The sequence below is a fragment of the Lithobates pipiens genome, unplaced genomic scaffold (assembly GCF_037356315.1).
Source record: "Lithobates pipiens isolate NorthernLeopardFrog02 unplaced genomic scaffold, aLitPip1_a1.2 Scaffold_1, whole genome shotgun sequence".
Classification (NCBI taxonomy): domain Eukaryota; kingdom Metazoa; phylum Chordata; class Amphibia; order Anura; family Ranidae; genus Lithobates; species Lithobates pipiens.
Genome location: NW_027507685.1, coordinates 52,768,746 through 52,794,007, shown reverse-complemented (window position 1 = coordinate 52,794,007; position 25,262 = coordinate 52,768,746). Strand labels below are relative to the sequence as shown.

At 44.0% G+C, this 25,262-nt stretch overlaps 1 protein-coding gene across 1 annotated transcript in view; it reads right to left on the bottom strand.

Moving 5' to 3' along the window:
* Nucleotides 1-931: 931 nt before the first annotated feature.
* LOC143999439 (interleukin-13 receptor subunit alpha-1-like) overlaps nt 932-25,262 on the bottom strand; it is a 220,936-nt gene continuing 196,605 nt past the window's right edge. Inside the window, exons 9-11 of the mRNA XM_077493983.1 lie at nt 8,495-8,588; nt 3,694-3,757; nt 932-3,077 (exon numbers count right to left, since the gene is read on the bottom strand). Coding sequence (XP_077350109.1) covers nt 2,973-3,077; nt 3,694-3,757; nt 8,495-8,588 — 263 coding nt within the window. The 3' untranslated portion in view covers nt 932-2,972. The remainder of the gene's footprint in view (nt 3,078-3,693; nt 3,758-8,494; nt 8,589-25,262) is intronic.

Sequence of the window (25,262 nt, the reverse complement as noted above, 5' to 3'; positions counted from 1 at the left end):
GCCTAACAATCGTGGTGTATGTAACCTGTGTGTATCAGGCTCTGATACTAGTCAGTCCCTCACCAGCCACTGCCTAGACAGTCACGTGCAAAAGTGCTCTCTGCTGATTCAAGTCAGGAATCATACAGGTAAAGAACTTTTTTTCTGATTACTAGTCACATTACACTGATAAAAAATCCCTCTTAGACAAAATGTTTTTATATTTTATTTATAGATCCACTTTGGCATTTTGTCACTGCACATTGCATTTCCTTTTTAAAGGAAGCCAGTATGCGTCTACTAATAACCTAATTTCTCAAAATAAAAAATAGTTTAACATTAACCACTTTCTGACCATGCTAAAGCTGAAAGAAGGCTACAGCAATGGCTTCCAGTGCTGAGAGGATGTCTATTGAGCCCTGCGGTGCGTGGCTGGCGCTCTGTGAACATTGAGTCATTCAGGCTCCGCTTATCACAGAGTGGTAAAGGGCCAATCACTTTAACATGTTATCAGCAGTCAGAATAGAAGAAAGCCGGTAATCGGCTTCTGTTACAGGAGCATCGGTCCCACTCTGTGCCCGCCAGTGCTGCTAATCAGTGCCAACCAGTGCCATCAGTGCACACCAGTGCCACCTGTTATTGCCCACCAGTGCTGCCAATCAGTGCCACCTATTAGTGCCCACCAGTGCCCATCAGTGTCACCTACCAGTACCTATCAGTGTCCTTCCGTGCCGCCTAACAGAGCCCATCAGTGCCACCTCATCAGTACCCACCAGCACCACCTAATCAATGCCTCTTTATTAGTGCCCATCAGTGTCGCCTCATCAGCGCACATCAGTGACAAAAAATTACCTGTTTGCAAACTTTTATAACAAAGTATGAGAAATGATTGTTGTTTTTTTTTTTCTGTCTTTTTTTGTTTTTTAGCACAAAATAAAAAACCCAGTGGTGATTAAATCCACCAAAAGAAAGCTTTATTTGTGTGAAAAAAATATGATACAAACTTTTGTTTGGGTACAGTGTTGCAATTCTATGGTCACAACAACACTTTCATTTTACAATATCAGCTTTGTAACAGTGAGACAAACAATTGTTAATTTTGACAATTCCAGATAAGCTTTTTTAAAAAAATATAATTTCATGTTTTGAGTGCTGTCTGTCTGCTGACCATCTCTTTCCACAACTTGTTGGATGCTCAACATGCTTTGCAGTTTCATCTTTGCTGTTTACTTTCAACGTCTAAGGACTACATATCCCATGGTACATTGCTGGCTGCAAGCAGCGATTCCTGTATTGACTCTGCCTCCTGAAACTCCTCCTCCCAGCACCTCTGTAGTTTAGAAGGCAGGCTCTGTGAATTCTGTGACGCAACAGTGCCTACTCACAGGTCTCAGTGGATACATATTACAGAAGTAAATGTGTGGGGATCTTCCAAAGTAAGTTTACAAACTTAAAAAATGTTCTGTTAGGTGTTGGTCAGAAATAATTGAAATTCAATGTGGAACCTGAATATAATGATTTTATATTTTAGCATAGATACGCTTTAAGTAACACACACACACACACACACACACACACACGGTTTCTGCAATGTTACTTTGTATTTGAACTGTATTTGCTTTAAAAGGGATTGTGTAAAAAAATAAATATTCCTACAGTAATATAAAACACAACACATGTTAATCCTCAATGACAATGTATAATGTGTAACATTTACAAAACCATGGAATGTAGTAGACACATCACTTCAAAAGTTTGATATTCAAACAAGCAAAATTAAATTGCACAGTTTACATTCCATATAATTTTAATACAGTGTTAACGATGAAATTGCCAGAAAGGTACCTAAGCACCTAATTGTACAAAAACATATATCTCCAGACAGTGGTGAATAAAAAGTGCAAATTTCCAAGAGCTGTTGCTCAGACATTCTTGGGAACAGTTTTCTGGAAATGTTCTTTAAGCCCAGGTTCACACTGACCTGCGGGAATGAAGCCATGCCAGTTCAGCTGAACTCACACGATTTCACTCCCGTATGTCAGTTCCGATTCCGGACGCAATTTTAGAGACATCTGCACATATGCCAATGTAAATTGCAGCCCGAAATCGCAAAAAAGTAGTACAAAAAGTATTTTTTGAAATTGGTGTGGTGCTGCAAATGCGGCGTCGCACCGATTACCATTGCTGGCAATTGCCGCCAATTTGACATGCAATTTGACGTGTCAAATCACATGCCAAATCGTACCAATGTGAACCAGGGCTAACTGTTTTTGTTTTAAAATGTTATTCTCTGTACTCTGCATTTCACTGGATGGGTACAGCAGAAAGCCAAGGGAATGTGGTACAATAAAAACTTATGTAAGGATCCCTTTAGAAAAGTTCCAGGGTTGCCAAGCAAGAAGGTGACCCCAAGACAGGTCATGAATATACAGCGAGGGTTAGATCTGCCCACTGGCTTGGGCACACTTGGATTACATTTGAGAACGCAGTTCATCAAAGAAAGTATTAAGGGAAACCATAGCATGTAACATAGGCATTTGAGTAACCCACCAAAGCGCAGACTTGGGAGAAGTTGCCCAAAGGTGCTCAATCCAGTCTGTGGACACTGCCAGAGACACCAGTTCTTCTGGCTAAATGCGAGAATAACAGGTTGCCAGACCTGCATAGGAGGTACCTAGTGACTTAACCAATGATAATAACACAAAACATGAGTCCAATGTGATCTGGTTTGCTTTGGATGACAGTAATGTTTAGGCTTGGTTACCAGTGTTTTACAATCATGCATTTAACAGATCTTCTTCACAGTATTTAATACATGATCACAATACTTGGTGCATAGGCAAGCACTGATACAAGAAAGGATTTATGGTCGGTTTTCCTCTCCTTATCCTGCAGAGTCACATATCCTTACATCTGATACAGACTTTATAATAATGAACTGAAGTGCAGACGAGAACATAAGTCCATGTTGCTTAAGTCAGTGAACCAAAGTCCTACACACATTTTGTAGTTGGATGGCTTTCTATCAGAAATACCGGACAGATTTCCTCTTTCTCTGGCTTATTGTAGACATTATATACATCGCTTTTTAACCATTGCTAGAAAGGAAGAAAAGGACAAAGTCAAGCATTCTGACAATAACTGCATAATCTGTAAAGGATGTTAAAGCAACACTAAATACAGTTTCCCATTAATGGATTTTCCTAAAGAAGTAAAGGTATTTTTTTGGGGAAGGGGAGGGGGGCTCGTGAATAAACAGCTATTTTTCAAGTTTTTAGCCTTCATTTGAGACATCACATTTCAGTGATACAATGGGGTCGATAAACTAAAACTGGAGAGTGCAAAATCTGGTGCACCTGTGCATGTAGGCAATCAGCTTCTAGCCTCTTCAGCTTGTTGAATTAAGCTTTGACAAAAAAAAACCTGGAAGCTGGTTTCTATGCAGAGCTGCACCAGATTTTGCACCCCCAATATCTATGTAATTTATTAAGGAAAAACTTCTGCTATTAGAACCACTTTAAGAACACTTCTTAATGGAACTACTTTTTATTTTATAAACAAGGCACGCTGGATCTAGTAGGTGATCATGGAGCAATGCAAGGAATTGATTTAAATATTTCTCAAGTATGCAAGGTAAAGTGATTTTATTGGAAAATGCCTTCAAAATTACAGATTTAGCTTTCTAAACATTGTTTCTTAGATGTAAATGTTTACCTGAAAATCTTTTGGAAAAATTCTTGCCGGATCTGGGATTTGAGGGCAGATAAAGGCCTTCAGTCTGTGTAAAGAAAAAAAGGATTGTGAATACATAAAACTGCCTAAAGTAAATTACGATTGTGTATATTTTCACACTATCTGCAGTGGTGCTTTGAAAATCAAAAATAATTGCAAATTAAAATACTTATCTGTTATCTAAAGCCAAGAACAAAAATGTTATATATTGGAGCTTTCAGTCCTTAGATGTGATGACTGCATTATTAATTATTTTTCCATTTAGGAACATTTACAGCATTACATAAAATACCAGTTGATCTTGCCAGAAATGAGGTGTCCTTGTTACTTATAATTCCCTCCCTCTTCCCCATGTAATGGAGATGAAGAAAGAGAGACGTGTTTAAAATCTAGCCTGGGTAGCAATCATGGTTCCCCCTATAGATGGAGTGAAGGAGTAAGCGTAGCTACTCTAGGACAGGAAGCTTATTATTCCCAGGATTACTAGGTGAAAGGTATTGGAAGGAATGATAAGGGGTCATATCCAAGAATCTGCTGATGAAAATAGTATCATTAATAGTAACCAACATGGATTTATGTAAGACCTTTCTTGCTAGACCAACCTTTTAACATTCTATAAGGAGGTCAGTTGTAATTTGGATAGAGGAAGGCCTTTGGGTGTAGTATACCTAGATTTAACTAAGGCATTTCATACAGTACCCCATAAATTCTTAATTTACAGATTGGCATTATTGAGATTGCATGTACCTGTATAGAAGACTGGTTGCAGAACCATGTCTAGAGGGTGGTGAATAATGGTATATTTCCTGAATCTCCTGTAATTATGAGTGGTGTACCCCAGGGCTCTGTCCTGGAACAATTTTGTTTAATTTGTTCATAAAGGATATAGAGGTTGGAATAAGTAGTTCAATCTCAGTGTTTGCTAATAAAAAGCTAATCAGGGTAATAACTTCACAACAGGATATAGCAACTTTACAAGAAGATCTTGATAAAATAGAAGGCAGCTATATGGTAGATGAGGTATAACATCAGACATTTCAACTCTCCCACAAGTCGCGGGCGCATCCTCTATTTGGGTGCGGGCTCCCGGTCCCTCGTGAGCGATGGGTGATCTCCCGGCTGTGCTGGTCATTCAGCCACAGACAGAGCAGCCCGAGACTGCCGAATGGAGTATGCTCGGGCTGCTCTGTCTATGGCTGATTGATAGGAGATGCTCCCCTCCCTCCTCCTCCACTACATCAGTCACACACAGCGGTCGGAGATTAGTGTAAAAAACGTTGGCCGTACTGTGATAAAAGTCCCACCCTCCTCCTAGACCAGCTCGTGTGATAGACAGAACACTGCGTTTATCACACATGCTGGTCTAGGAGGAGGGCGGGACTTTTGTCACAGTGCGGCCAAAGTTTTCACACTGCATTCCAAGACACAGCGGGGATTCCTGCTGTGTGTAATCCAGGCACTGACCATAGTAAGACTGCGATTATGGGCACGTTAAGGCTGCGATTATGGGCTTAGTAATGCTGCAATTAGTGGCACAATGAGGCTGCAATTTTGGGCATGGTGAGGCTGCAATTATGGGTACTGTAAGGCTGTGATTATAGGCACTGTAATGCTGTGATTACGGGCATAGTGAGGCTGTGATTATGGGCATGGTAAGGCTACGATTATGGGCACGGTGAGGCTGGGATTATAGGCACAGTAAGGCTGCAATTATGGGCATGGTAAGGCTGTGATTATGGGCACGGTAAGGCTGCAATGATGGGCAAAGTGAGGCTGGATTTAATTGGGGGGGGGGGGTTCAGCAGCGGCGCAAAACCTCCCTGAAATTTGTTTGCCACCTCCCTGAAATGAGTTTTTCCAGCTGGGATCTCTGTAATATCAAAAAAGTGTAATGCACTTGGAAACTAAAAAATATGCATGCAAGTTACATGCTAGGGGGAGAACTTCTGTGGGAATTGAGGATAGGAAAGGATCTGAGGTCCTGATAGATCACAGACTCAACAATAGCATGTTATGCAAAACTGCAGCAAGCAAGGCTAGCAGAATATTAGCATGCATTAAAAAGGACATTTACTCAAGAGATAAAATTATAATTCTACCACTTTACAAAACTCTGCTTCAGCCACATCTTGATTGTGCTGTCCAGTTTTGGTCATCAATACTCAAGAATGCTGTGCTTGAACTGGAGAGAGTCCAGAGAAGGGCAAAAGAGCTAATAAGGGGGCAGTTATGAGGAACAACTACAAACAATAAATGTATTCTTCCGGGAGAAGAGGTGCTTAAGAGGAGCAATGATCACAATATACAAATCTTTAAATGGTGACTGTATAATTGGGAGGAAACTATTTAACCCCTTCCCGCTACTGCCTCACGACCCTTTAAGAGCTTCTAAACGCCTGGAGGCGGAGGCAGGGATTCGGGTCATCTGACCACTGTGATTGGTTGTCACAGTGGTCACATGATCAGAAAGTTCCCGATCTCAAGTGTTCATTGGGAGCTTTACGTTACCACCAGTGTCAGTGCTGGGAGCACACAGGGTGCACACTCTCAGCACAGAAAGTGTTTGCATAGGGCTGCATATATGCGCAACGTCAGCGTGAACAGGTTAACTTAATGTCTCTAAAGAGGATATGCAGCCACACAATGAAGTTTGATGAGAAGCAGTTCAATCTTAAACTGTGTAAGGGGTCCTTTACTGTTAGAGCAGTAAAGATAGAGAACTCCCTTCCACAGATGGTGGTGTTAGTGAGGGGTAGATAAATTCAAAAAAACAATAGATGTGTTTCTTAGCAAATGCAATTTACAGGGATATTGAAAGTAGTAGTGGCATGTACAAATACACAGTGGTTATCACCAGTCTGCTGGTATGTGATTGTGGTTCCACAAGCTGGAAATCTTTGTACAGGGTGAGGCTGGAAGGGTCATTGTGGCATAGCAGTGACAGTAGGGTGTGAGTTTGACCACCCATTTGTCACAAGTTGGTGAAGATTGTCGAGGACTAGCGCTGCATCAGTCACAACCACATGTAGGGACTAGTAAGCTGCAAAATATTTAATTTATACTCTGGGTGATACATATATTTTAGTAATTTTGCAGAACCAATATAAATGCTTACTATCAACTTAGAACAGTATTTTCGGATTTTATCTGTTGGAATTACATATGAAAGTATTGCTCTCCTAAAACAAACTGTATATATATAACCTCAATTGCTAACCCCCCCCCCCCCCCCCCCAAAAAAAAAATGAATAAAAAACAAGGAGCTTATATTTAATTTAAATATAGAAGGAAAACCATGCAAGTCATTCCTAAAGTGTATGTCAAGAAACTGGGCAAGTGTACTGCTGGACTAGAGAACATCTTCCCTTTTCATAGCTGTATCATATGGTATCATATTGGGGAAGTGTTCTGTAGCCCAGGGGAACAACCCGGCAGGGATAATAACACTGTGTAAGATTTCAGTGCAGCAGGAAGTACGCATGAAGTTAGGAGATCTTTGAAATTCAGGCAGTATCAACAGGTATTTTGCTGTACTTTAAAAGGATAAAACATGGGAAAATATGCTTGCATGCAGATTTTATTTTTATTTTGCCAACACGTACACTTTAAGTTCCTGTTATCAACTTTGATCTATCTCACAGGCAGGCCCTAAAGTACAGAATCATTTACTCAACCGGCATACTGCACGTTGAAGAATTCATTTTTATCATCTGTACATATGAAACCTTGGCTTCGCAACAATTATGCATGTTCATTACTTAGTTGTTTTAATGGGGTTATATCAGAGGATCCCAGATAGGAGTTATCAACCCTCACTATGTGAGATCCAGCCATGATCAGCTGCTAAATGAACATGCAAATCTAATTTATTTTTCCCTATGTTCTACCCCTTTTATTTCACGTCTGTCTAATCCTCCCCTTCACAGTCCACATCGCCCCCTCCTTTTCATGCCATGTTCTGGAAGCTACCTGAGGTGTTTATTGGCAGTTCCAGTTCCCCTCTCCAAGACTATGCTATGCTCTCTGCCAGCTGTTCCCATACCAATCCAGGATACATTTCCAGCTAGTTCTCCCTGTACACTTTGCTAGTTCTCTCTGTGCCACCTCTACCCACAACCCCATCTATGTTACATTCCCTGCCAGCTCTCTCCATTCCCATTCATGCGATGCTCTTGGCAACCCCATCCCCCAACCACTCTGTGTTCCCTACAAAATAGACCCTCTCCCCATCTATGCTACATTCCCCATCTATGCCACATATCCTTGTCCATGTCACGTTCCCTGCCAGCTCTCCCCAAACCCATCCATGCTACATTCCTTGCTAACGTTTCCCATACAGTCCTTGTGCCTTGTTAGCTCTTTCCACCCCCACCCATACTACATTCCCACCAGCTCTACTTTTCCCTATCTATGCTCTGTTCTTTGGCAGCTCTTCCCTTGTTCACTTGGTGTTTCCTGGAAGCTCTACCCTGCTCCTTTTCATGTTGCATTTCCTGGCAGCTCTTCCGATCTTTCTATGTTCCTTGCCAGGTCTATGACTCCCAGCTCCACAATCAGTTTACATTGGCTGCTCCCAAGATTAGTTCTAATAAGAATGAATTCTCAACCAAAAACAAGTTCAGCTAAAATAATTCCTGTTAGGACAATACTGCATACTAGTGTGTTATGAAACATCCAAAAGGCCAATAAACATGCAAAACATTCTAAATTAGCCTGTTCTTGAATAAGGACATCTTTGCTAGTTTAAAAAAAAAAAAAAACAACCAGAAAAAAAACACCTTACGTTTTCATATGGACAAGTAGGATAACTGCTGCAATAATGACTACAGCTGAAATGAGAGGTACAATTATAGATGTTAATCTGTTGTTATCCTTCCCTAGAAAAAAAACAGAAACAAGCAATTAAAACATCTACATACAAAAATATAATGTTCCATGAAAAAAAGAATATTCCAAATTTAGCAGATTTATAAGATGACAGACAATGATCATATAGGAAGATGATGGATGGTTTATTATTATCACCCTTATCACGATAAAGAATACATATTAGAAAAAAATTCAATGGTACTAAATGACAATTGTTAGCAAATGCATAGAGGAAAATATTCACAGACTAGTTCAGTTATTCTGCAACCACATTCACAGATGTCTAGAAGAAGAGAGAGCCGCAAAATACTTGGAAAACAGCTCATGCGTGAAAAACACGTTTTCTATATTTACAGCAGGGGTGTAACTATAGGGGGTGCAGCAGTCGCGACCGCAACCGGGCCCTGTGATGTAGGGGGCCCATGCCGCCCCCTCTACATATGGCCGGCAGCAGCATAGGCAGCTAGGGGTACCAGTGCACCATGCACACGGGTGGCTGGAGGTGGAGGGTGACTAGCAGAGCTCCATGCTCGACTATCGCACTGGCTACTCTTTAGTTGTGCATTCCCCGCATGACTTGTGTCCTCAGCCGGCTCCTCAGAGTACCCCTCTCCTGCTCCATGCATTGCCGCTCAGTCCGATGTCTGTTCTCCCCAGCCAGAGTCCCGCCCCCCGAGTCCGGCCCACACTGCATTGCATACTTCTCCTGGGTAAACAAACTTTAAGCACACAGATGCAGTGCAGCCCTATGAGAGCCGGCTCCCCGGAGGACACTGCAGGCTTGTCTGCCAGCCCCCCTCCTCCCCGTCATACACAGATGATGAAAGGTCTTTCTGGGAGATATGCTGATCACCCATCCAGCACACTGGATGGAGCCCAGGCCAACATGGATGAGTGCGCGGCCTACAGCTTGGTCATGGTGAGTGAGAGGACCCCATCCCCCACACACCATTACATACCCCCTCCATCTCCCCCTGGGGACAGGGACCCCTTCTCACGTGGGGACAGGAACCCCCACCTCCCCTGGGGACAGGGACCCCTTCTCACCTGGGGGCAGTAACTTCATCTGCCCTGGAGAAAAGGACCTCATCTCTTCTGGGGACGGGGACCCCATCCTGCCTAGAGACAGTCCCCCAATGAGGCACCTAAAAATAAAAAATAAAATAATAAAAAAAACTACTGATAGCAGTGGTGGAACTACAGGGCTCACAAAGGTCATACCTGTGACCACGCCCTGGAGTTCCACCGCTGGACTCGGAAGGAAGGGCCCTGGCTGGGGTTCAGGGGGGCCCTTCATGGTTTCTTGCATCGGGGCCCTGAAGGTTCTAGTTACGCCACTGATTTACAGGATTGTTTTAGTGGCAAAAAAGTCCTACATTTTGTGTGATAACTGAGAAACACATCTGTTTTCACTTAAGACAAAAATTGCTTCTTAGTGAAAAAATATATAGCTTTAGGGAAAACCTTTTTCTTGTTTTGGATAGATGGTTAAGAATTTCAGCTTTCTATTGCTGTTTGTGTCCCTGGACAGGACATTTGTTCTTACTATTCTAAAAACCAGAAGAGGAAATGTGGGGAAATATATATTTTACTGTTATGAATGAACAGAAGTACAGTGAAATCTTCCAACAGGAACACGTGTTGGTGACAGCTGTCAAAAAAAGATGGCATTTCCCCTTACATCAAAGAGATGACGGAAATAACTTTGGTAGGTATTTTAAAGCTGTCGAGTCAGAGACATGGGGGTCCATAGCACAGGGCACTGATGCTGGAAAATGGTGAAGTGCTTGGAGCTGCTCCAAACATACTCTATTGCACTAAAGCATCTAGGACTATCTTAGTACCCATGGATTGAACCAAAAAGATAAATGTAAACAATTTATTAGGAAATGGTGTCTGCCCAACATGTTGGTATAAGCAGGGCTGGCGCTAGCATAAGGCAGCCAAGGCAGCCACCTGAGGGTTCCAGGAGAGGGGGGTGCCAAATCTAGGGGCTCAGTCCCCAAGAGATGCTTATTCTAGCACCAGTGGCTGGCCCTGCTCGCACCTGTACAAAGCACACTAACAAGCAGTGCACCACAGCCCCAGCCGGGCACTGTTAATGTCACTTGCTGGAGTCCCGACTCTGCCTCCTGCACCCCTCCTTTACCAGATGCAGGGCAAAGAGCTCTCGGCTAGAAGATGCCACAACCCATCTCCCTTCCACCATTGTGGCTGGATCCTGGAAAGAAATAATTCCTCCACCCACCTGGGCAGTAGTAGAGAGAGGGTCACTAACGCTTCCAGTTTAGCAGCACACAGAGACTATAGCCACTGAATTGGAGGGCGTGTGAGATGAAGGGAGCCTGGGGAGGAACCTGGATCAGAGGAGACCAGGGGGAAGAGCCTGGAGCCGAGGAGGAAGGAGAAGGAGCCTGGAGTCGAGAAGACCAGGGGGAGGAGCCTGGAGCCAATGAGACAAGGGGGAGGGGCCAATGCCAGCAGAAGGCCCAGGAGGAATGCAAGTGGTGGTGCCACTAGCACAGGTGAAGATTTCTCTCTCCTATCTCTTTGGCAGGTAGGGCAAGCAAGCTGCTTCTAGCTTGATGGATTCAGAGTCTAGCTGGCTGTGTATGTTATTGTATCAGCCCTGCCCTTGCACCATGCCTGCAGCCTCTGACCATTCTGTGCGCCATGCCTGCAGCCTCTGACCATTCTGTGAGCCATGCCCGCAGCCTCTGACCATTCTGTGTGCCATGCCCGCAGCCTCTGACAGTTCTGTTCACCATGCCTGCAGCCTCTGACAATTCTCCGTGCCATGCCCACAGCCTCTGACCATTCTGTGTGCCATGCCCGCAGTCTCTGACCATTCTGCATGGCCCTTATCATCATTGGTGTGTGTGTGGGGGGGGGGGGGGTTGGGCACCAAAATGCCCCTTCGCCTAAGTAGACAAAAATATTTGCACTGGCCCTGGGTATAAAGCAGCTACATTTGTTGGGTACAAAGGAGCATGAAGCCTTAAACAGGGCCCAACCTGTCATGCCACTCTCCTCAACAATGCTGCACCCTATGCTTTCCTGTTGGCAGGAGTGCAGACAAGGAAGTGAAGAGGCTGGAGGACAGTATGTTATGTTACTAGAGGGGTAAGTGATAGTGTGTGAGTGCAAAATCTGGTGCAGCTCTCAATAGAAACCAGTTCAGAAGCTGATTGCCTACCATGCACAGCTGCAACAGATTTCGCCATCTCCAGTTTTAGTAAATCTACCCCAGTGTGTGTATACAGTGCATCTGGAAAGTATTCACAGCACTTTACTTTTTACACTTGTTATGTTACATCCTTATTCCAACATCGATTAAGTTCATTATTTTCCTCTAAATTCTACAAACAATACCCAATAATGAAAATATGAAAGAATTTTGTTTGAAATCTTTCCAAATTTATTAAAAATAAGAAACAAAAAAAATCACATATACATAAGTATTCACAGCCTTTGCTCAATACTTTATTGAAGCACCTGTGGCACCAATTACAGCCCCAAGTCTTTATGATGCTACAACCTTGGCACTCCTATTTTTGGACAGTTTCTCCTTCTTATTTGCAGGACCTCTCAAGCTCCATCAGGTTGGATGGGGAGCATCGGTGCACAGCCATTTTCAGATTTCTCCAGAGATGTTCAATCGGGTTCAAGTCTGGGTGTTGACCGGGCCACTCAAAGACATTCACTCTTGGCTGTGTACTTAGGGTTGTTGTCCCGTTAAAAGATGAACCTTTGGCAAGGTTTTCATTAAGGATGTCTCTGTACATTGCTGCATTCATCTTTCCCTCCATCCTGACTAGTCTCCCAGTTCCTGCCACTGAAAAAACATCCCCACAGCATGATGCTGCCACCACCATGCTTCACTGTAAGGATGGTATTGGCCAGGTGATGAGTGATGCCTGGTTTCCTACAGACATGACGCTTGCCATTAAGGCCAAATAGTTCAATCTTTGTTTCATCAGACCAGAGAATTTTGTTTCTCATGGTCCGAGAGTCCTTCAAATGCCCTTTGGAAAACTCCATGCGGGCTGTCATGTGCCTTTTACTGAGGAGTGGCCACTCTACCATACAGGCCTGATTGGGGTAGTGCTGCAGACAGGGGTGTTGCTAGGTCTACAAAAGATCCGGGGCTATACAGAGAAGCTGTTATATATACAGAGAGGCTGGTGTATATACAGAGAGGCTGGGTATACTGAGAGGCTGCCGTATACAGATAGGCTGGATATACAGAGAGGCTGGTGTATATATAGAGAGACTGGGTATACAGAGAGGCTTGTGTATATATAGAGAGGCTAGTGTATATGCAGAGGGGCTGGTGTATATACAGAGAGGCTGGTGTATATACTGTACAGAGAGGCTGGGTATACAGAGAGGCTGGTGTATATACAGAGAGGCTGGGTATACAGAGAGGCTGGTGTATATACATAGAGGATGGGTATACAGAGAGGCTGGTGTATATACAGAGAGGCTAGTATATACAGAGAGGCTAGTGTATATACAGAGAGGCTGGTGTATATACAGAGAGGCTAGTGTATACAGAGAGGCTGGTGTATACAGAGAGGCTGGTGTATATACAGAGAGGACGGGTATACAGAGATGCTGGTGTAAATACAGAGAGGCTGATGTATATACTGTACAGAGAGGCTGATGTATATACAGAGATGCTAGGTATACAGAGAGGCTGATGTATATACAGAGAGACTGGGTATACAGAGAGGCTGATGTATATACAGAGAGGCTAGGTATACAGAGAGGCTGGGTAGTACAGTTTCCCCCCTCCCCCATGGCCTGCACTCACCTGCTCAGGAGCTCTGTGTATGAGAATGTTCCTCCTGACTCTATGATATGGGCGGAGGAGACTCGCACTCACACACACTGATCTCCTGGCTCTGGCTGTCAGTGTCAGTGAAGCACTGAGTGCAGACTCAGTGAGAGTGCCACGGCTGTGTGGGACAGCGCTGTGTCAGGCAGCCCGCGAGACTGTCACGGTAGGGCTGGCCCTGGACTCTGGGCTATGGGCCCCAGATTTGGGGCTCCAGCCTCAATAGCCACCCCCTAGTGATGCCACTGGCAGCAGAGATGGTTGTTCTTCTGGAAGGTTGTAATTTAACCTCTGTATAAATATAGCTGTTCTGTGAAGCCCGCATAGGTTTGTTAGAGAACCTTAGTAAACAAACAGCATCATGAAGGCCAAGGAACACACCGGAAAAGTCAGGGATAATGTTGTGGAGAATTTTAAAGCAGGGTTGGGTTATAAAAAATATTCCAAGCTTTGAACATCTCAAGGAGCACTGTTCAATCCCTCATCGGAAAATGGAAAGAGTATGGCACAACTGCAAACCTACCAAGACATGGCCATCCACCTAAACTGACAGGCTGGGCAAGGAGAGCATTAACCAGAGAAGCAGCAAAGAGGCTCATGGTAACTCTGAAGGAGCTGCAGAGAGCCACAGCTCAGGTGGGAGAATCTGTCCACAGGACAACTATTAGTAATGCACTCCACAAATCTGCCCTTTATGAAAGAGTGGCAAGAAAGTGGTTGAAAGAAAGCCATAAGAACTCCTATTTGCAATTTGCGAGAAGCCATGTTGGAGGACACAGTAAACATGTGGAAGAAGGGGCTCTGGTCAGATGAGACTAAAATTGAACCTTTTGGCCTAAAAGAAAAACGCTATGTGTGGTGGAAAACTAACACTGCACATCACCCTGAACACACCATCAAACATGGTGGTGGCAGCATCATGTTGTGGGGATGCTTTTCTTCAGCAGGGACAGGGAAGCTGGTCAGAGTTGATGGGAAGATGGATGGAGCCAAATACAGGGCAATCTTAGAAGAAAACCTGTTAGAATCTGCAAAAGACTTGAGACTGGGGCGGAGTTTCACCTTCCAGCAGGACAACGACCCTAAACATACAGCCAGAGCTACAATGGAATGGTTTAGATGAAAGCATACAGTGGTGTGAAAAAGTGTTTGCCCCCTTCCTCATTTCCTGTTCCTTTGCATGTTTGTCACACTTAAGTGTTTCGGAACATCAAACCAATTTAAACAATAGTCAAGGACAACACAAGTAAACACAAAATGCAATTTGTAAATGAAGGTGTTTATTATTAAAGGTGAAAAAAAATCCAAACCATCATGGCCCTGTGTGAAATAGTGATTGCCCCCCTTGTTAAAACATACTATAACTGTGGTTGTCCACACCTGAGTTCAATTTCTCTAGCCACACCCAGGCCTGATTATTGCCACACCTGTTCACAATCAAGGCATCACTTAAATAGGAGCTGCTTGACACAGTAAGGTCCACCAGAAGATCCTTAAAAGCTACACATCATGCCGAGACCCAAAGAAATTCAGGAACAATTGAGAAAGAAAGTAATTGAGATCTATCAGTCTGGAAAGAGTTATAAAGCCATTTCCAAAGCTTTGGGAATCCAGCGAACCACAGTGAGAGCCATTATCCACAAATGGCGAAGACATGGAACAGTGGTGAACCTTCCCAGGAGTGGCCGGCCGCCCAAAATTACCCCAAGAGCGCAGCGACGACTCATCCAAGAGGTCACAAAAGACCCCACAACAACGTCCAAGGAACTGCAGGCCTCACTTGCCTCAGTTAAGGTCAGCGTTCATGCCTCCACCATCAGGAAAAGACTGGGCAAAAATGGCCTGCATGGCAGAGTTCCAAGGAGAAAACCACTGCTGAGCAAAAAGAACATCAAAGCTCGTCTCAATTTCTCCACAACACATCTTGATGATCCCCAAGACTTTTGGGACAACATTCTGTGGACCGATGAGACAAAAGTGGAACTCTTTTAAAGGTGTGTGTCCAAGTATATCTGGCGTAGAAGGAACACTGCATTTCATAAAAAGAACATTATACCAACAGTAAAATATGGTGGTGGTAGTGTGATGGTCTGGGGCTGTTTTGCTGCTTCAGGACCTGGAAGACTTGCCGTGATAAAAGGAACTATGAATTCTGCTGTCTACCAAGAGATCCTGAAGGAGAATGTCCGACCATCTGTTCGTGTACTCAAGCTGAAACGAACTTGGGTTCTGCAGCAGGACAATGATCCTAAACACACCAGCAAGTCCACCACCGAATGGCTGAAGAAAAACAAAATGAAGACTTTGGAGTGGCCTAGCCAAAGTCCTGACCTGAATCCTATTGAGATGTTGTGGTATGACCTTAAAAAGGCCGTTCATGCTCGAAAACCCTCTAATGTAACTGAATTAGGACAATTCTGCAAAGATGAGTGGGCCAAAATTCCTCCAGGACGCTGTAAAAGCCTCATTGCACGTTATCGCAAACGCTTGGTTGCAGTTGTTGCTGCTAAGGGTGGCCCAACCAGTTATTAGGTTTAGGGGGCAATCACTTTTTCACACAGGGCCATGATGGTTTGGATTTTTTTTCACCTTTAATAATAAACACCTTCATTTACAAATTGCATTTTGTGTTTACTTGTGTTGTCCTTGACTATTGTTTAAATTGGTTTGATGTTCCGAAACACTTAAGTGTGACAAACATGCAAAGGAACAGGAAATGAGGAAGGGGGCAAACACTTTTTCACACCACTGTATTCATGTGTTAGAATGGCCCAGTCAAAGTCCAGACCTAAATCCAATTGATAACCTGTGGCAAGATTTGAAAATTGCTGTTCACATATTTATTTGTAAAACATTTGGAAAACCATTTATTATTTACCTTCCACTTCACAAATATGTGCAACTTTGCGTTGGTCTATCACATAAAATCACAATAAAATACATTTATGTTTTTGGTTGCAACATGACAAATTGTGAAATATTTCAAGGGGTATGAATACTTTTTCAAGGCATTGTATATAACATACTGTACCCCTGCACGCTGGCTTGTATATAGGACTTCTAACTAGGGATGAGCCGAATACCCCCATTTGGTTTGCAGCAGAACATGCGAACAGGCAAAAAACTTGTTTGAACACCGAACACCGTTAAAGTCTATGGGACACAAACGTGAAAAATCAAAAGTGCTAATTTTAAAGGCTTACCGTATATACTCGAGTATAAGCCGAGATTTTCAGCCTCTTTTTTGAGGCTGAAAGTGCCCCCCTCGGCTTATACTCGAGTCATCGCTGTCTGCCTGCTCGATCAGCGTGTCGAGCAGACAGACAGCGGCCATTCTAAAATTCAAAAGCCGCGCCTCCGGCTCCGCCTTCGCCTGTGATAGGCGGAACACTGAATTTCCCAGCAGTCAGTGTTCCGCCTATCACGGACATCCGCTCATCCTCGTACTACGGACGAGGATGAGACGATGTCCGTGATAGGCGGAACACAGGCTGCTGGGAAATTCAGTGTTCCGCCTATCACAGGCGAAGGCGGAGGCGCGGCTTTTGAATTTTAGAATGGCCGCCGAGGCGCCGACGAAGAGCGGCGATCCTGGCAAGGCACGGGACGGAGGCAAGGCACGGCACGGTACGGGACGGAGGCAAGGCACGACACGGGACGGAGGCAAGGCACGGCACGGCACGGGACGGAGGCAAGGCACGGCACGGGACGGAGGCAAGGAGGCAAGGCACGGGACGGAGGCTCGGGACACAGGCTCGGGACACAGGTAGGCTGGACACACACACACACACACACACACACACACACACAGGGAGGGATGGATGGATACACACACACACAGGGATGGATGGATGGAGACACACACACACAGGGATGGATGGATGGATGGACACACACACACACAGGGATGGATGGATGGATGGAGACACACACACACAGGGATGGATGGATGGACACACACACACACAGGGATGGATGGATGGATGGACACACACACACACAGGGATGGATGGATGGATGGACACACACACACACAGGGATGGACGGACACACAGGGATGGACGGACACACAGGGATGGACGGACACACACACAGGGATGGACAGGCATGTCTCACCCTCGGCTTATACACGAGTCAATAAGTTTGCCAGTTTTTTTGGGGGTAAATTGGGGGCCTCGGCTTATATTCGGGGCGGCCTATACTCGAGTATATACGGTATATTAAAGTTATTGCCATAAAAAGTTATTGTTTGGGGACCCGGTCCTGCCCCAGGGGACATGTATCAATGCAAATTTTTTTTTTTTAAACGGCTATTTTTTGGGGAGCAGTGATGTTAATAATGCCTATATGAGTATGCCTGTAAAGTAGCACATCTTTCCCATGTTTATAACAGTGCCACAGCAAAATTACATTTTCTAAAGGAAAAAATTTAATTTAAAACTGCTCACGGCTTGATTGTATTGTTAGATCCCAGCAATATAAAAATACCAAAAAAATGGCGTGGATGTAACCCTCAAAATCCATACCAGGCCATTCAAGTCTGGTATGGATATTAAGGGGAATCCTGCACCCAAATTTAAAAAAAAATGGCGTGGGGGTCCCCCAGGTACTATATACTCTGAACAGCAGTATATATACACTATACAGCCTGCCCTATATACTCTGCAGAAAATTGGGCCTTAGGTGTTGGTGGTACCACAACACTGTAAAGCCCCATACACACTATCAGAATTTCTGCTGATTTTTTCCTTCAGATTTACCAAAACCATGTAGTGCAAGGGCCTGCCTGATTGCATACAAATTGAAACTCCTAAGGTTTGACCTCATATTAGATGGTTTTGGTAAATCTGAGGGAAAAAAACCCAGCAGAAAATCTGATAGTGTGCATGGGGCTTTAGCCCTCACAGATACTCTTGTTGGGATCAGGAATGGGCCCTGCTGTGAAATATTATATCAAAAACTGTAATTACATGCCAGGGCAGAAAGATCGGGCATTTGGTGGTGGTGGTGCCACAACACTTTAACCCTGCTGTGAAATATTGGATCAAAATTTTTAATTACAGGCCCCCGTTAAACAGGGGCAGAATATGGGGCCTTGGGTGGTGATGGTGGTGCCGTAAACCAAAAATATTGTTGGAAGCTAACCTCATCAAGATTGAGGAGGAGTCCGTAACTACCTCTTCCCAGCCATGTAGGACTCCTTGGGTTTCTGGGAACTGAAAACCGTCCCTTGAAGACTGCAGCTGAGTGTTATCCTCTACATCCATGCTGACACAATCCTTCTCCTCCTCTTCTTCTTCCTGTGTGTTTGGTGGGCCCGCAGTAATGCTATCTGGATAAAGGGGGCCTTGAGAGGTAAGGAAGTCCTCTTCTTCCTCCCGCTGTTCTGCCTCAAGTGCCCTGTCCATGATTCTACGAAGCGTGTGCTCCAACAGGAAGACTAGAGGGACAGTGTCACTAATGCATGCATTGTCGCTGCTGACCATCTTTTTGGCCTCCTCAAATGGTGACAGGACAGGGCATGCATCCTTGATCAGTAGCCACTGGCATGGTGAAAAATAAGACAAGCTCCCCTGACCCTGTCTTAGTGCCATAGTCGCACTGGTACTCATTGATGGCCCTCTTCTGTGTGTGCAGCCACTGATGTAAAAAATGAGGTGGTTGGTGGGCAAGTTGCATTCCCTTTGAATGTCAGCCAGCCGAGCACTGGCATTGCATGACCAGCGGAAATGACCACAGACTTTTCTGGCCTACCTCAGGAAATCCTGTAAGCCTGGGTACCTGCTCAAGAACCGCTGCACCACCAAATTCAGGATGTGTGCCAAACATGGGTCAAGTGTCCCTGTCGGAGGCCAGAGAGAAGGTTGGTGCCATTGTCGCATACAACCTTTCCTGGCTGAAGATGGCGTGGCATCAACCACCTCTGAGCCTGCCCATGCAGAGCTGACACAATCTTTGCCCCAGTGTGGCTCCTGTCCCCTAGGCAGACCAACTCAAGCGCTGCATGGCATCTTTTGGTTCTGAGGACAAACCTTCAGAAGATGCCATAGAGGAAGAAGAAGAGGAGGCGTGGTGGCGGAACAAGCTCCAATAACACTGAACCCTGTCCTGCATCCTTCCCAGCTGCCAGCAGAGTTGCCCAGTGCACTGTGAAGTAAAGGTAATGTCCCTGCCCATGCCTGTTGGACCATGAGTCAGCGGTAATATGAACCTTACTGTTGACTGCCCTGTCCAAAGAGGCCAAAACATTGCCTTTCACATGCTGGTAGAGAGCCAGAATGGCCTTCCGTGAAGCATTTTGACGCTACGGGGGTAGGGAAATTTGCCTGCTAAAATTAGATGGCGATGTACTGCTAGCAGATTGGCTGCAAGTACTTGGGACACCTATTGCTATACCTTTATTCCTCTCAGTGTAGGTTTTTGAGAGGACTGGAGGTATAGTAGGGTTGGAGACCACAGATGAGGAGCAAGGAGAAGTCCGCCTTTTTCTTTGATGTGGGTCTTTCAAGTGCTGTTGCCAACAGACTGCATGGGAGGTCATCATGTGTCTGGTCAAGCATGTGGTGCCCAAGCAGCTGCTGTTCTAACCACGATTGATCTGCTTCAGACAGTGAGTTTGTACTTGAACTTTTGAATTATGTACTACGACATAATGTTTTCCAATTTGGTCAAACCCATTACCTCCAGGTGCAGGGGGTTGCGATGGGGACTAAATGTGCCCCATCGTATGCCAACCTGTACCTGGGGGGATGGGAAAAAGATATGTTTGCACGTGATGACGTGGCTCCCCTTATTGATAATATTTTAGCCTGGTATAGATACCCGGATGACATTCTAATCTTTTGGTCAGGAACTGAACTCGAACTAAATCATTTCTTTCAATTAATCTCCAATAATGACTATAATCTCCATTTTACTTTAAAATAGAGCAGAGAGGAAGTGGAGTTCCTAGATCTAAAGATTGGTATCAAATCTGATGGCTCCTTGGCTTCCTCGCTTTTTAGGAAGCCAACAGCTGGCAACACTATTTTACACGCAGAAAGCTTTCACCCACCATCATTAATACAGAGTATACCATATAGCCAATATCTTAGACTCAAGCGTAACTGCAGTCAAGAAGTGGACTTTAAGCAAGCCGCTAAGGCACTCTATATTAGGCTCAAATTACGTGGATACAGTCACAATAGTTTAAAGAAAGCATATAATCAAGTCAAGATGAAGAATAGGAATACGCTTATTTTTTCCTCTAAACCTCGTGAGAACACCAATACCGTAAGATTAATCACTAGACATTCAAATCAAAATAAGATCTTTAGAGATATTTTACATACATTTTGGCCTCTGTTATTGGCTGATCCTGTTGCTAAGAAGTACGTTAACAAGTACCCAGAGATAACTTATAAGCGAGCACCCTCATTGAGGGACCACTTGGTACATAGCCATTTTACCGATCCTGAAAGTGTTACTGAAACTAAGAAATCCGGCACATATTCTTGTGGACACTGTGACATGTGCCGTTATATGGCTAATTGTGCTAAATTTAAGCTACTTAACGGCAAATGGCACAAACCTAGATTCCATGTGACATGTTTCACGTCAGGCATTGTCTACCTGGCACAGTGTCAATGTGGAGGATTCTATCTGGGAAAGACTAAAAGAGCTTTCTCGGTACGCATGCGTGACCACATCAAACCCATACTTAATAAAAAAATGGTCACTGCAGTTAGCAGACACGTTGGTATATACCATGCCTTTGATTCCGATAATATTCGGTTTCAAGCTTTGGACCATGTTCCACTTACCTCGAGAGGAGGCAGCATTGACAAAACCCTGCTTCAGATCGAGGCAAGGTGGATATTCAATTTAAAGGCAACCATGTTCCCCGGTTTTAATGAAAATTTGAGTTACAGGAATTCTTTGAATTCTGTTAGGCTCTCTAGGTACCTTTAGGGCTCTCCTCAATTGCCTCTATGATGAGTGGGGGGTCCTGTGTGGGGGTTATGTGTGTTTTTTTTATTTTATTTTTTATATATATCACTTTCCATTTATTTATTTTTCTTCAGAAATATTAGTTTAATTGATAGTGTATATTAGTATATATGTATTATTGACATATCTATATAATCCCTTTCTGTTATTTCTGTTCGTTTTGGCATGACCGGGGCTTTGAAGTCGTATGTCCCTGTCTTGCAGTCAGTTTGGTCCATGACTGCTATATATTGGGCTTATTGACTTAGGTATGTGCTTTCTCAGCCTCCCCACTTGTTCCTGCAATTCCCATCCGGGTGTATGGACACCGACCCATTGGCTGTACAGCTGCGGTAACTATAGGAGGGCATACGGACACCCAAGGGCATTCCCAGTTGATTTTTCCTTCTTTTCACCGGGTTGCCCATATTTTTGACAGTACTTGTTGCTAGGTCGCATAATGAGGCTTTCCATCTAAGGGGTGGACGGTCTTAGAACACTCCAGCCATACATTTCCCTCGTACACACTGATTGGTTTTCAGTGTGATACGTAATGCCGGTGGTATCACTGGAGCATTAGGGGAAATGTAGTTTCCTTCCCCTCTCCCGCCTCGGGCGCATGCACAGTACAGTCACAGGTGTCCGCATCGAGCCGGTGACGTCAGACGCCGGCTCGATGGATGGTGACTATATAGTCGGACACAACTATACCCGGCTCAGTCACGGAGAAGCCGCGCTTGGGAGATATATACATCCATATTGCCAGTAAGTGTATTATAGGCTGAAACCTCTACACAGACCCTTTCTTAACTTCCATTTTCTATATGGTAATTCCTTCTTTTCCCTTATGTATTGCAGACACCCGTGAAACAAGCTGGATAGCTTGTGGGTGCTAGTTTACAGCATTGCATTTCATCTTTAAAAGGCTGTAAGATACCTTTATTGGTTCAGTTGGAATATAGGACTGAATGAGTAAAAAAATTCCCTCCTTTTTGTAACCATGTAAGTAATTATAATACTACGCTAATATATTTATCCTCTTGCTCTAAAAAACATATATTTTTTCTCATAAGTCCATAAATAGTTTAAATGTTTGCCTTCTTAGACAAAAAGTTTGGGTAACCATAGAATGATTAAAATGAATAATTATTTCGGAGGTTTTTCTTTTGATCCACCTCTGTTCTTTATAAAAAAAAAAAAAAAAAAAAAAAATTTAAAAAATAGTTTTTTTCAAATAAAATATAGAGTTTACTGGTTTGAAAGAAAAAACTTGTATTTATTTTCTTAATTTTCTTCTATTTGTCCAGATTGACCACCGTCTGTGCTCCCCTTGTTGCATTGTCTGGCCATTGGGTTCGGTGCCTGTGCACTCTTTTTATAATATCTTGATGTTTTTTTCTGCAGGAGATAGGGTTGTGGAGTGGGGGTAAGCTCATTTCCTTACTTAAAGCCTCGGTCATGTTTATATATGTATATTTATATATTTATATATTATTAAGATTAATTTGGTATGTATTTTGTATGTAATTTATTTCACTGATCCTTATGTCATTTATTGTCATTTATTTGCTAGCTTGTATATCCCCTGAGGAAGCGATTGTGAAACATGTCGGGATAAGCAATTACAAGCATCCTAACTGAACCACTATATGGACCTCATGCTATGTGTAACATCCCTGTATATTTAAAAGGCTGGTTCTGTTTTACTGAATTGTTATAATAAATATATAATTTTTTATATTTTTCTAAAAAGCATTCTTCTATATTTTGTTAATTATAACACTGCACTGTTAATGTCCCATTCTCTCTATATTTGGGTTTCTTTTCCCCAAAAAATCTAGAATATTGTTAACAGGGATGAAGTGCCATGTATATTGGGTGTTGATGGGAGTCTAAATCATGATTCAAAAAATAGGTTTCAAACAGCAATGGTGCGATCTGCTGCACACCTGTCAAAAAAGACCCATGGTCGACCAAAGTTGAGTGCAGAGGACTTTTAAAAGTCAGAGGGAAGTCAGCAGCACCCTGCACCTGCAGAGCTCTGCGGTGTGATGCAATAGGGTGGCTGCCCTTAAGCTGCCCCTAGAGGACATCCTGCCTCGTTGGAGTTGTGCCTCCTTGTCCTCTCAGGCACCCAAGTACAGTCAGTGACTTCATCTAGTGATGGACGAACGTTTCGCCCGGCGGTCGTTTCGCGGCGAATTTCCGACATTCGCGGTCCGCACGTTCGAACGCCTTTTTCCGTCGTTCGCCGCGGCGGACTTACGTGTTTAATGTATACAAGAACTTTAACCTTTGGTGACACGTTTATCATGTGATACAGGACAGCCAATTGAGACATGACAGCACATGGACACTTGTACATTCCCCCTAACCTATAAATACACCCGATCCGGTGGCCATTTTACATTCTTTCTTCTGTTACGATAGGGACAGGTTCCTGTGTGGAGTAGGGAGAGATAAACCACTAGCTATTTGGTACACAAAAGTTCTTTTCAGGACTGGTATAGGTGTTAGGTGTTGATAGGTTTGCTGTGCTGCTGATTCTTGCAGCAGCCTGAGTGTCTTTTGTTAGTTTAGAGAAAGGGAAAGGACGGTGTATGCTACAGGGACAGCCAGATTAGTCTTTCATCATCATCATCATCATCATCATCATTAGCTGTTACTATCAAGGTCCACAAAAGAGCTGTTCCAGTAACCACTAATCGTTCTCTTTTTTTGCCAATTTGTATAGGGACAGGAAGGAAGCAGTGTTGTCAGGCAGTGAGGGTAATTTTAAAGACTTGCTGTTATTATTAGTTCCACAAAGGTTCTTTTCAGGACTGGTATCAGTGGTACAGTAATAGGCTTGTACATGTATAATATTCTTTCTTCCAAATATAGAAAGGATATTATACTTGACTGCTGCCCTTCTGCTGCAGTCTGCTAAACATTCACAACTCACTTGTTCCACAAAAGTTCTTATAAGGACTGGTAACTTGGTATAGGGTGCTACGGTACATAGGCTTGAGTGCGGTACAGTCTGCTGTTCTGTAAGGACCGCTATCGGTCCACAATAGATAGGGTTGACGTGCACCACTGCTGACCGCTGCCCTATACTGCAGCAGTCCTTCAGCGGTATAGGGACTGACGTACAGTCTGCTAAACACTAATACACAACCTGCTTGGTCCACAAAAGTTCTTATAAGGACTGGTAACTTGGTATAGGGTGCTACGGTACATAGGCTTGAGTGCGGTACAGTCTGCTGTTCTGTAAGGACCGCTATAGGTCCACAATAGATAGGGTTGACGTGCACCACTGCTGACCGCTCACCTATACTGCAGCAGTCCTTCAGCGGTATAGGGACTGACGTACAGTCTGCTAATCACTAACACACAACCTGCTTGTTCCACAAAAGTTCTTATAAGGACTGGTAACTTGGTATAGGGTGCTACGGTACATAGGCTTGAGTGCGGTACAGTCTGCTGTTCTGTAAGGACCGCTATCGGTCCACAATAGATAGGGTTGACGTGCACCACTGCTGACCGCTGCCCTATACTGCAGCAGTCCTTCAGCGGTATAGGGACTGACGTACAGTCTGCTAAACACTAATACACAACCTGCTTGGTCCACAAAAGTTCTTATAAGGACTGGTAACTTGGTATAGGGTGCTACGGTACATAGGCTTGAGTGCGGTACAGTCTGCTGTTCTGTAAGGACCGCTATCGGTCCACAATAGATAGGGTTGACGTGCACCACTGCTGACCGCTCACCTATACTGCAGCAGTCCTTCAGCGGTATAGGGACTGACGTACAGTCTGCTAATCACTAACACACAACCTGCTTGTTCCACAAAAGTTCTTATAAGGACTGGTAACTTGGTATAGGGTGCTA